Raw genomic sequence first — 13,700 nt, forward strand, 5'->3', positions numbered from 1 at the left:
TAGTCATCATTTAACCTTACAGGAACATTATTTGAAATGATCCTTAAAACATTCTTTGAACTTTGGATTAAAATGTTTTCTTTAAAACATTATTGCAACTTGTCGTTAGCCAACGTTGTGGGAACGTTCTCTGCTAGCTGAGAGGGTTTGACACAGGACACCAGCAGGACAGGATCAGATGCCTAAAATGACATTTTTCCTTTATCATCTGACTGAGGGAATTTACTGCATAAACTGTGTTCCTGGTTCAGCACAGGTCGTGTTACATTAGAGATCAGCAGGCTGCCAGTCTGTCTGATACCTACTGAAGGTGTTCGAACTGCTGTGCCAACACTTGACGCTATTAAACGGCTAACAATTTTACCACGTCCCTCACAGAAACTTGTAAAAAGTGTGCGCTGGTTGAATCCCCTGTATTTCCCAGCTGTTCACAAACACACTATTTAACCCCCTGTGGCTCAGAGTGTCTGTGCTGAGCTGTACAGAGTTCAGTCACAAGAAGGAAGTAGAAATATGAGTAGTGTGACTCAACTGTGTCTGAAAACTTGCAGTCAGTGTCTAAGACTAATAAGGGTGCAATGAAATTTGAATCTCAAAACTGCTGTGCTTATTTTGTGTCTCTATAGCATCTTTGATAAACCAAATCTACCAGCTCGGAAGATAAAGGAAGTATTATTATGGACGGGGCAGAAGCAAAACTTATTTTAGCCATCAAAAACTCAGTATCACTTTAAGCCTGCGCTATATCTGGAATTTTTATAAATTTTTTTAATGTTAATGTATAAAAGAACAAAAAGTTATGGGTTTTTTTTATATGTTATTTTTCCTATTGGGAATACACAACTCAATGGGAATTTTATCATGTGAAATGTTTTCATTAGAAAAAAGAAAATGACGCTTACTTTAATTCTTGAGAATAAGCACAGGTATTTCTATGACTTACAATCATTCTTGGGAATCTAAAACCAAACAGCCATTCTGCTTCTTGTTAAGTAAACATAAAATATTCCAATCATATTGTTGTGTTTTTTTATCTCGTTTGGTTCTCATGCGATGACAACGAAGGACAGATGAAATCTGATAATGGCGTGTTATAGTTTAAAGTTTAGAAGTTATCTGACTACTACGCTACATTATTTATTTCAATATTTATTGATGGTTTCTTAAAGTTTCTACACAGGCAACAACAGCGCTATGGTTAAGATTTGGGAAAGATTATGGTTTATGACTAAAAAGAAAAGAAATAAACTTTGAGATGTGGTTTGGGTTGGGCAACAGAGATACTTTAATGAATTAACTAAGATATTTTAATCAATCAAAAACTCACATTTCATCGCTGTTGCATTTGAAGCTGAAGTCATGAGGGGTGAAATCAAACAGTGACGTCTATATTAATCAGACAGTCACCTGAAACAACCAAATCTTTCGAATAAGATGAGATGATACTTTATCTCTCGCAACCAAGTTTTTCTACATATTTCTAAAGTTCGCCCAGACTTGTGTACTCCACCCAGTAATTGACTGCACAATAAGGATACTTATTAACTAATCACAGCCTATCTTTTAATTTAACATAAGACTGTAAGGTCTATTCACTGAGTGCCAAGAAAAACGCGCCTGAGCACAAGAGCAAACACAGCTTTTATGACTCACATGATGCTATGGTTATGCACTTGTCGATAGGAAATTGAGTGGATCATCCTGAGGTTTTGAATCCAAAATTCCTTTGTTAAATTGTTGACTATCTCCTCCCAGAAATCCCTCAAATGTGGCTGCTTCCAGGTATAAGGGGCTTGCCTTTCTGTTATCGCTTGCAAAACACGCCTATGTCACCTTTGACTGGAAATAATGACGGCTAGTGCAGTAGCTGCAATGGAAATGCACCTGCTAATGTTTTTAACATCCATGCTGCATCCATACATACCATGCTTCTTGGTATGCCATCATGAGAGGAGAAGTGCAAAACATAATTAAATGGAAACGCAGTCATCTTGTAATTGTTTTTTATCAACATTTTGAAAATATTGCTTAAATTTTGTGTAAATGTAATGGAAATCCATTTAGTATTAGACATAAATTAAACTACAGCAATCTGTGACTGTACTATTGATTTTCAGTTTTATTTCAGGTATTCTGTTTTGGATTTTTAACATTTTGTGTTGCAATTTCTGCTACATGAGTGTACACTATATAGTAATGACAGTCTAGGACATTTGTCACAGACAAACAAATACGCTAACTGAGGATAAAGAGACGGAAGGTGCAGAAAGTCTGAGGAGCCCAATTGCAATGAGTGGACAATAAAGAGCCCAGCCTTAACTGAGAAGCACATTTACTGTAACAGATGTGGTACTCAAGCCATTTAATGAACATTCATGATAACATGAATGTTCAGCACTGAGAAATGCAGTGACCATTGCAGGGAGTGCACAAGCGACTTTATGCTGCTTTTACTTGAGATTAGACACTGATTGTAACAGAAAACTTGAAAGTATAAAGAATCTTTTTGGTGAGAGTTCCCATGGAAGACATGTTTTTCTATTTATGACCATATTTATGGGTGACACACCCCACACACATCCTCACCTCAGCCAAAACATGGAAGTACACAACTTATCCTCATACAACAGTTCATGCGTTACCCCATGAAAATGCACATATTACAGTTCCTATGATATAGGATCCAATAAATTAGATCAGTACATATTACATTACTTGAAGAATTAGTGGGTTAGGTTTAAGAAAAGTGACATGATGACAATGTACCTAAAAATAGGTCAAAGTCCAAGTTGTTTTATACGTTTGTAAAGAACTTGCCTCTAAATTTCTACTTACTGAGTTTCAAAGTTAACTTTACGCAAGACGTGAGCAATGTTTGCTTGAATGAGAGTTCGGAGTCAAGCCATACACCAAGCTTTTAATAGATTGTAGTATAATCAATTATACTTTGACATGTGGCCACAGATGGAAACATGTGGAGTCACGAAGCTCACCAAATTTTAATTTGTTCTGCAAACGTTTTCAGTAACACAGCCTACCACATGACTCCCAGAAACATACAAATAACCTTACAATAATTCATTCTGTGCATAGGTGCAGCAGGTAATGAATGTAAATGACAATCAAAAAGTAATCAGAAATCTCATGAAGGCTGAAGGAGAACCAGAAATACCTGCTTTGGCAAATGTCAACATGGGAGGAGCTTTAAACTCGTGTATCTTTGTCTATTATCAGAATTCTGTGTTGACCTCATTCAGCTGGCGGTAATACACCTGTTAGGAGTATCTGTTTGTCAACACACCAAGGTAAGACATTATTTCTATTAAGCAGAAAGTGTAAAGAGTAAGAACATATAAAATGAAATACCAGTAATCAATGCTTCGAGTTAAACTGATTTTTGCTATGAATGTAAAACTGTCAGCCATTTTTCAAAAGGAAAATGTTATGAGGTACAGAAGTCACAGTAGATATGATGAAAATGACGTTAAAAATGTAAAGCCAGCTTAGCATATGATTCTGTGAACCTACCAACCTTTAAATTTAAACGTATGGGGACAATAAATCTAAAATGTTTTTATGTCAGGTACTTTTTTTTACAAAACCATTGAACAATTTTTAAATGTATTTTTATGCTTTTAACATTGTGTTAAAATAGCACATTTAAGACTGACACACATACACAGGGCACATACACGTGAAAGCAACATGCAACATTCCTTTGTCAGTTTTTGAACCTGAGCCAATCCCACCATTGTGATTTTCCGACACTCCTTTACTCTTCCCTCATTCAACAGAAAGTTAATTGATCTTGTCAGATTTCACCTGTTCAGTCCTTCAGATCTCGGATTTTTTGTTCAACGCTTCCTCTTGGCTTGAGAGTTTGCTGGATAACTAAAGCGTTTCATGTGACAAAAACAGTAAATGTTGTCCTTACAATAGTGCAAAACTCAAAGGGAGAAACAAAAGAACATGTAGTTTGAACATTACTTTTCATCATTTGTAAAAAAGCTTTATTTTATGAATTTATTCTCAATGGTGTCCTTTACAGTATTTTGGGTTTTGGGACTTATTGTGTTGTTGCTTAGTATATGAGGGGAAACCAAAGTCTGTTCTGAAAAAGTGGCTATATCTCTACCTTGTCAAGTACCTTTTGTATTAAGTTAAAATATGATAAAATTAAAAAAAAACTTTTTGTTTTTTGTCTTTGTTTTTTTTTTTATCCTTTTATATAATTAAATATTCCTCTCTCCTGGTATATGTTAATTTGTTTAAACCAAAAAATAGTTTTTTCTTTATTATGTATAAAGTAAAATGTTATCTGTGTTCGGCTAATTCTTTTCAAAGGCATGTTCTGCTGTAAATAATATAATATTATCCTTCATTTGTCAGAAACATGGCCTTTGCAATGTCTGTGGATCAGTTTCGGTGTAGCATCTGTCTGGACATCTTCCGCAATCCTGTCTCCATTCCATGCGGGCACAACTTCTGCATGACGTGCATCAAACGCTTCTGGGATATCAGACATAATTCGGAGTGTCCGCTTTGCAAAGAGGCCTTCAAACCCCGTCCAGAACTCAGGGTCAACTTAGGCTTAAGAGACATCACAGAGGAATTTAAAAAGTCTGTATGCATTTTTTAAAATGTCTTGCAAAATCAAATACACCTTTTTAAACACTGTTTTTAGCCATTTTTGACTTGAATTGACCAAATCTGTATTAAATCTTAAGGACCATGACAGGCAAGCCAGCACACAAGCCACGACCACCACCAAGGAGAAGTCTGCCAAACCAATCTTCTATTACCGATGACATTTTTTGTGACGTCTGCAATGATAAGCAAATATTGGCAAACAAGTCGTGCCTCGTTTGCCAGGTGTCTTATTGCGAGGTTCACCTGACGCCTCATCTAAGGGATCCAGTGTTAACGACACACAGGCTGACAGATCCGGCCACCTTTATCACCAGTCACCTCTGCAGAAGTCACAACACACTCCTGGATATGTTTTGCAAGAGGGAACAGATGCCTGTCTGTATGAAATGCAGAGAGAGGGACCACAGACACCACGAGTTAGTCCCGATAGCGCAGGAGAGCAAAAGAATCAGGGTGAGATAATTTAAACAGAGATTTTTCTGTTTTCCTGTAATTTAGTTTTTCATTCTAATAGTTGCATTACAGTGATCCTGGTGATGTATTTGTGTTCACCTTTGACCTTCACAGGCTCAGATGAAAAGGGTCGATGCAGAGTATCAGCAGATGGTCCGTGCCAGACTCAAAAAGCTCAAGGAGATCAACACTTCAGTGGACTTGAGCAAAGTAATTTTTGTATTGTATGAATTGAACTGTCTTTTCATCTAGCTGCATCATCTGGTCAAAATTGCATTGTGTCCAATACTTGGTTTCTGACCAAATACAGTATGTTTTGAATGCATAAAAACATAACTTACCTAAATTCAGAAATTGTGATTCAGTTTGTGAAATGGCCATTAATATAAATGGCTTCTTTTTGCAATTTTAAAGATGGAGCAAGTGAATTGTTTGTAATGAGGGTCCAGGTGGGGTGCTATTTTAATACATATTTACATTTGCATTATTTTTTCATCTGTCAAATGATTATTTTTTTAAATCACGATTAACTGCAGAATTTCAGAGGTCAAGAGACCCCTTACTGTTTTTCCATTACCAAAATTTAGCCTAACTTTAGAGCATTATTTAGCCCCCTTACTGAGAAGCTAGCATGATATGATTCCTCAGGCCTTTTAGTTTCATATCATACCAGTATCATCACTCTGTCAGCCCAGTATAGCCCGTTAAAGATGGAACTGTCGGCCAGTGATTGAAATGATTAAAAAAAATTTTGAGTGTCACTTATGAACCTGAAGTGCATCGCAGTCAAGGCATTAGTGCTGACAGCCCTAATTATTTTGCACATTAGTAATTATCCATTTATGCATTTCTGCAGACAAATAAGGAACGGGAGATACAAACAAGCATTGAAGTCTTCAGCACGGTGATCAGCGTCATAGAGAAAAACCAGGCTTTGCTCTTTGAGGAGATCGACCAGAAGCAGCAAGAGACTCAAAGTGTGGAGGTGGAGCTTATCAGCGAGCTCGAGCAGGAGATCAATGAACTGCAGAGGAGGCGAAGTGAGCTGCAACACCTGGAGCACACCGAGGACCCTCTTCATCTCCTACAGGTTAGAAGGTTTCCTCCATTCATGTTTTCATCCATGCTAGATTATTCATACATGAGCTAGATTAAATTTAATGTATCAAGGGATAATTCAGGAGTACTGTACAGTATCCCAAGAGACATTATAGGAGTGCCTTTTGATGAAAATAAATCATCAAAAGTGATATGAAAGAAGATAAAGATGCAGCAATTGATGTACCTGATGTCCCACTTTACCTGACTTTAGCATTTTATGTCACTGTCTTCATGTTTTAGAGTTTCCCCTCTCTGAGCACGCCGCTGTCCTCCAGGGACTGGTCCATGGTTAGAGACCAGTCGGACAACTACATAGGGGCAGTGAGGAGAGCTTTCTCCAAGCTGGTGGAAGTCTGCCATACACTTGAGAAGCAACTGTCCGCCGAAGGTCAGTATCTTTAGCTGATATCCATATTGTATTGCTTGTTTGGGATTTGTTCCGCCTAAACATCTCTATATTTTTTAATAATAACTTAATATCTGTACATCACAAAGTCGTCTGTCAAAATTACAATAACTCCATTGTACATACACATAACTTGAAAACAGGAATGTTTCATGTTGCAAAATTTAAAACTTGTTTTTTTTTCTTCTTTTTTTTAATAGAAATTAGAAAGACAAGTCAGTATGCAGGTATGTTTTTGAATATAAGTCATTGTATTATCATTGTTTCATGTTTTGGGGGAAAAGGTAACTGTAAATTGACATAGTTTAAAACAAGATTCAGAGTTTCTATAAAATAAATTTCAGGGAGGGATGCAGGGAAAAAGTCCTAGAACGTGTGCATTTGTCCCTCCAAATATAAAAATGAACTGAAGACATTAACACCATGAACTGATGCAGAAAAGGCACGAATTGGTGCATAAAAATCCCTCCTTCATGTGAAAATATCAACTGAATATTGTGTTAAAGCATGCAAAACACACAACATAGTATTTAGGAAGTAACAGAAATTAAATACTGGAGAAATGTTTTTTTTAATCCAAAGCCAAATTAGCTTTCAAACCCAATCAATATATTATTATATTCTTGAACTCTGAAAGGCTCACATGGATTTGTGATTATTAAATCACAATATATTGCATGGACATAAAAAAGCGCATGCTGTCCAATATGGCATTTTTTTTTTGGGATGAAACATTCCTTTAATTCTATCTCTCTTACATATACCGTCTTTCTGTCTTTCTTCAGTGGATGTGACTCTGGATCCAGTGACAGCTTCGGGCTGGTTGTGTCTGTCCCCAGATGGGAAACAGGTAAAGTGTGACGGGGCACGTGCACTGACTGGAATACGAGTAATTTGTGGTCCAGCGTTTTTACAGTAAGTGATGCTGTTAATCTACAGGTGAGCCTCAGCCTCCAGCAGAAAAAACCCTGTCCCCCTGACGACCCCCGCAGATTTGACGCCTGCGTCTCCGTTTTGGGGAAACAAAGCTTCACCTCTGGGCGACATTATTGGGTGGTTCAGGTAGGTGCTCAGACCTTCACTTACGCTATTGTTTCTAAATCAGCTGAATGTTTTTAAGGTCTATGGATTATCTTGAGTAACCAGGTCATCATTTCTGGAAAGAGAAATTGAGGTTTTCAGAATTATTTTTTGCCTGATATCTGCAAAACTTGGACACTCACACAAAAACAGTCTAGATTAATCAACAGCACTACAGGTAGGAGCGAAAATATGTACTTGAACTGTCCTTTTAACCCTTTCAAACCTGGAGCAACATCACTGTTCTTGTACTGCTCTCAGACGCCTTTCACAAGTATTTAAACCTTTGAATTCTTTGCAAATTAGTTTGATTTCTTTCAAAAACATGGCAAAAAAGGCAATTAAACTGGTAAGAATTGTTCCACAAATTGCAAGATATATGAGAAAAGAAAAAAGCTAGGGAAAATTATTATAACTAAACTGTATTTATCGTTACCATTTTTTCTTTTATTATTATTATTTTGATAATTGCTTTTACATTTTTGGGTCATTTCTTCTTAAGTCGCTCTTTACCTTCTTCGTGTTTGTGAAAGAAATGAAACCAATTTGTTCAGGTTTCAAACAGTTGAAGGATTACCCAAAATATTATCATATTAAATTGAAAGAGCAAGTGATCTAGATTTATTTATTTATTCATTTATTTATTTCCATGTTAAAGGCGACTGAATACAGCACAAGAAAAGTGATGTCATTCCAGCTTTCAAAGGGTTAATTTGCTTGTTTGTCTAATACTCTGTATTCTGTTTGTTGTGTTTCAGGTTGGAGATAAAACAGACTGGGATCTCGGTGTGGCCAAGGAGTCCATCAACAGGAAGGGGGCCATCACAGTGTGTCCCGACAGTGGCTACTGGGCAATCTGTCGCCGCAAGGGCGGCAGCCTCAGCGCCTGCGCCGGCCCCTCCGTCACCCTCCAGCTCTACGAAACCCCCCAGAAAGTTGGCATTTTCCTGGATTGTGAGGAAGGAAAGGTGTCCTTCTATGATGCAGAAGCAAAAACTCACATTTACACTTACAGCGAATGTCTCTTCAACGAGCCTCTATATCCGTACTTAAACCCATGTCTCCATGACAACGGGAAAAACACAGCCCCTCTGATCATCTGTCCTGTTGAGGTTGGGCACGCTGAGAGATTGTAGCTTTTTGAACGGGAGACTCAGGGCACACTTAAGACAGCAAAGTCCTTAGTGTGAAAATTTGAATAAAAAAATAATTTTAATTAATTTTATCCACAATCATTAAAATAAAACGCAGATACTGATAATCAGCAAAATGCCAAATATCGACCCCAATAATCGGCCATGCTGATATTCTGTCGACCCCTAGTTGCTGTGTTTAAAATCGCTAAAATTTACTGCTGCTGAGCAGCTAAGAGTCAACTTTCAAGAGCACACGCATTTTAAAAAATGAATTAAAAAAAAAAAATTGAAACACATTAACTAATGTGCAGATGCTGAAAGTGACTAAGTAGCCTATATCTAAACAGAGGCAAATATTATTCTTTTTAATCCATTACATTTATTTGATATCTTTAGTTACTTTGCGGATTCAGATTAATCAAACAAAATGTAATCAACAATGAATTATCGTGCATTATTGTAAGTGTAGATGAATCTTTATTGATATTCAAGCATGAATTCACAAGCTAAGAAGCGGTACACATGAACATAAGTAAAATGAGCCCCACCAAGTGTTAAATATTAACAAAGAGGCCAGAAGTTAGAGATTTTTTCTAGGAAAACAGGATTTCAAATAATAATAATACATGTTATTATGCTCTGGGACTAAAACATACAGTGAGTGTAAGCAGTGTTTAGAACTGTGAAACTGATTATTTGATGCTGTTTTTCTGTTAATTTGTAAAATAATTCTAACTTTACCTTTAATCATGTTCATGCACTACGGATGCTTTTGCACCTTACATATTGAAATTTTCTTTTTTGTCTCAGTGCATCTGAAGTTTGAGAACGTTTTACTTATTTGGACGCTGTCCCCTGTTAAATTATTGAATGCCAGATTTGGTTTACAGCTGACACATGCTGCTAATTAGCCATCGAAATTGGTACAAAACAGATGTGAAGGATTGTTAATCACTGTGATGAAGTTGATTCAGTTACTTCAACCCCTTATATATGAACAAGTGTAAATCAATGTTTCTTACATATTTGTACAAAATATAAGTGTGGGTGTGGGTCTTTTTCTTTTATTATTTTAAGCTTTTGCTCACATGGAACCAGGATATCACTTCTTTAAACCTTTTTTATATTGACTGATTTATTTTTGCTTACATTTATGAAGACAAATTACAAAAAAAGACCATGTGTTTTTTCTGAGGGTGTAAGCTACCAGTGTATAAAAGAATGTGTATACTTTAACTGTTAATGAATAAACCTAAAAAGAAAAAAATGCATCAAATCCTGTTTTATTTTATTTAACATGTGCATCATACACAGTGCAAAATGATTTTGAATGCAATTTGTTTATGCCTTAAACACTAGATAGCAATTAACAGATAGTATAAAGAAAAAAAGTTAAGAAAAATATAAACCAAATAATAGATTTTGCAAAAATATTTCAATATCAGAGAAATGAAAAAGTAAAATAATGAAAGAGTATGAACATCAATAATTAAAACAATATAACTAATACATATAGCATTTGCGCTTGTTAAGAAAATCTTTAAAAAGTTATCTTTAATTTGTCAAATTTGAATTCTAATTTAGATTGTTTGTGTATTGGCATTTGTAAAACAGGCCTGTTTTTGCAGAGGACATTTTCACATGTCAAAGAAGGAAAGGCACAGGTGTAAATAACTAAATTAACGATTGCTTCGACTTCAGGGTCCTGGTATCGTGCATGCTTGCTCACCGTCACACTCACAGGGACTCCTGAATATAACAGAGCCGTCGTTAGTGTCATTAGCAGCACTTGTGCTGTGTCTGCTGTGGAAAAGGTCTATTATCTTCTTTTAACGGCCACAAGGAGTCGCTAAAGTTAGACGTCTCTGTTTCAACTGTGTGACCGTAGTAACTGAAGCTGCTTTGAGTCAAAACACCCACCAGGTGGAGCGTGCATCAACTAAAACCTTTTACAGTTTGGTCTGCATCTCTGAAACCATTAACACTTGTACCCGATAACATGGGCGGAGTATGACACAGTAAGCTTCTGGGCACAGATATGCAACAGGCCCCCACCACCTCTGCTACACCAGGGTGAAATACACAAACTTAATGCTGGTTTCAACTTTTTTTTCTTGCTGTTTGTGTCTCTTCGTAGTTGTTATTTTTTGTCCCCATGAGTAATTTTGTGTTGTTATTTTTTGTGTTTTTTGTGTTGTCTGTAGTTATTTTGTCACTCTTTATTGTCTTTTTGTGTCTCTTTGTGGTCGTTTTTTGTCTCTTAGGGTAATTTTATAATATTTTTTGTCTTTATAGTATTTTTGTGTGTCTTTGTAGTTTTTATTTGTCTTTTCAGTTTGTGTCATGTTCTTTTTGTTTCTTTTCCTTGCCTGTTTGTGGCTGTTATTTATCTCTGTGGGTTAATTTTGTAATTTTTCTTGGTCTGCAGTTTGTTTGCAGTCTTTTTGTTTGTAGTCTTTGGTCAATTTGTCTCTCTTTGTTGTCTTTCAGTGTCTCTTCGTGGTTGTTATTTGTTTCATAGTGTTAATTTTGTGTCATTTTAGGTCATTTTGTCTCTTTTTGTTGTCACTTTGTGTCTGTTTTGATAAACAATTTTTCTCTTAGGGGAGATTTTGTGATTTTTTATTATTATTATTGATATTTTTGTTTTTTAGATCACATCACCAAACATGTTAGTGCATCTTTTTAACAATATATGCAAACGCTTGGGGTAAATATTATGTAATGTAAAGTAAAAGTTAACAGAAATAAAAACCTTCCGTAAAGTACTTCCAAAAAGTACTTGTGCACTGTGTTATTGCATTACAAAACTAATAGTGCTTATGTCCACTAATGTAAGACATTTAATATTTCATCAACTCAATTTTCATTTCAACCAAAATCTAATGTTTGTCCAATATAAGAGTCCAAAATCTCTCTCGGGTCATGCTGACGTCGGGTGCGAGCTGGGCCAAAAAGTGTCAGAATATTTTGAGAAAATAAAATTACCTTTTTGTATTGATAGTGTGTTTACACATGTGGATACCTGTGCGTATGCGTGTTTACTATATGTATGACAAAACATATTGCAAACTTTTAAACCGTACGCACATTTAAACAAGGAAAAAGCTACACATTTCCCATTTATTCTATCAGTGCAAAGTTGGTGCTTATTCAAATTATTTTAATGCAAAAAGACATTTTATTAAAAGAGTTTTGCGAGAATAGTTGTTTGCAAGAGATGTATGTTTTGCTGTTTTGGTGTAAGGTATGTAGTTAGTGTGCAGGGTTTTGGACAATTAGCCAAAACAGTGCGAAACAATGAAGCTGTAAAGTGAAAGTCCCTGAAGCCTTGTGACTACCTCTGGTGAGGTATGTGGGTGAGGCCAGGAGATGGTTGTGTGGCACTCGAAGCATTGTGTTCTCAGCGTTTCATGTTTCACTGCATTTAAACAAAGCAGCTTGTCAACCCACCGCTAGAGTGTTATTTTTGAAGCCTTGAAAAGTATGTTGGGCTTTATTTCCGAATATCGACTGCGCCCTGTTGACTTTATTTTGGATCTCATGTTTCACAGTTGTTAATCCAGGTTGTGTCATCTCATTAAATTCATCCTCCGGGGGCAGTTTCATTTCTCTTGTGTGTTATGTTTGTACACATGCATTATCTTAATTCAAATACCTACATGACATTCCCTCACTTTATGCACCAATCACCCGACTGGTCCACAGGACAGATTGAGCAGTGCTAAGGGCTGCAAACTGACACACTGGTTGTGATAAATTTGGACAAAAAGAAGGAGGCTTTCATTTCAGGAAGCCTTTGAAATTGGACTTGCCTCATGAGACCCTGAATTGGGATGTATCTTCCAGGTTGGCACCACTTATGAAAACATTTGTGTTGTACAGGAGTTTTTTGAGGTACAGAGCACAAATATACAGAGCTATAAATATGCTTCAGTGCTGCCTTTAGGGATGGCAGTGTCAGCCTGCTGACCACTTTGTCTCAGACTGAAAAATCTCCACATCTATTTGTTGGATCTGCACAAAATTTGATGCAGACATTCATGTTTCCGAGAAGATGAATCCAACTGATTTTGGTGATCCACTTAATTTTCATCCAGCACCATCATCGGGTCATAACTGTAATTTGTTTAAGTCATTACTTTATGAAAAAAAATTCCTGCAAAACTGATAGCATCAGCCTCACAGTGGCGTCCCCAAGGGGGGGTCAGAGGGGGCCATGGTTACACTCACACAATTGCTGCCCTGAGTTACAGCCAATTTTATTTTGAAGACTGTAATCACAGGTTGCCCCGGTTTAAAAATCGGAAACAGGACAATGGACAAAAACACAGGTTAGTGATGTATTAATTAACTTCTAAAAATAATTTCTTACTTTGAAAAGAGTGAGCTTCACAGATAGTCTATAAAAAATAAAATTGAAATAAGTCTGGGCACAAATAAAAAATCCCAACCTTTTAATAAAGCAAAAGCCAAATAAAATGGAACAAACCTCTGTGTCTGGTTTCTACATTTTTGGCACGTGCAGTCTACAATGGTGCCATCAGAAATACATTTATAGCAGCCAACAGCTCTCCATAATTACAGAAACCTGCATCTCATAGTAGAGAATCTCTCTAAGGCGCTTCATGACACTGCAGTCTACGTGCCCTACATTGAAACTTATTGGCATTTGTATTGTGTGATAGATGTATGGCAAAAGGTAAGATACCGACAGATATAGTGACTCACCTTTAAGAGGAAAACAAGGTCAAGATTCGGCCTGCGTTAACGACTTTATTGAACGGAGTCACGCTAGAGGTGCACTTCTCAAACCATTTGTATCTTTCCTATATTTAAAAAAATAAATAAATAAATAAAAAATCCTTGACCTC

General features: G+C 36.5%; 1 protein-coding gene across 1 annotated transcript; it reads left to right on the forward strand.

The window, feature by feature from the left end:
• Nucleotides 1–3,231: 3,231 nt before the first annotated feature.
• On the forward strand, nt 3,232–10,095 carry LOC121962238 (E3 ubiquitin-protein ligase TRIM21-like). The gene is made up of 10 exons (XM_042512462.1): nt 3,232–3,305; nt 4,390–4,620; nt 4,728–5,103; nt 5,218–5,313; nt 5,960–6,193; nt 6,445–6,592; nt 6,811–6,837; nt 7,396–7,460; nt 7,550–7,672; nt 8,449–10,095. Exons 2-10 carry the CDS (start codon nt 4,394–4,396, stop codon nt 8,824–8,826), a joined length of 1,674 nt encoding a protein of 557 aa, XP_042368396.1. The 5' UTR covers nt 3,232–3,305; nt 4,390–4,393; the 3' UTR covers nt 8,827–10,095.
• Nucleotides 10,096–13,700: the final 3,605 nt, after the last annotated feature.

The sequence above is a fragment of the Plectropomus leopardus genome, chromosome 23 (assembly GCF_008729295.1).
Source record: "Plectropomus leopardus isolate mb chromosome 23, YSFRI_Pleo_2.0, whole genome shotgun sequence".
Classification (NCBI taxonomy): Eukaryota; Metazoa; Chordata; class Actinopteri; order Perciformes; family Serranidae; genus Plectropomus; species Plectropomus leopardus.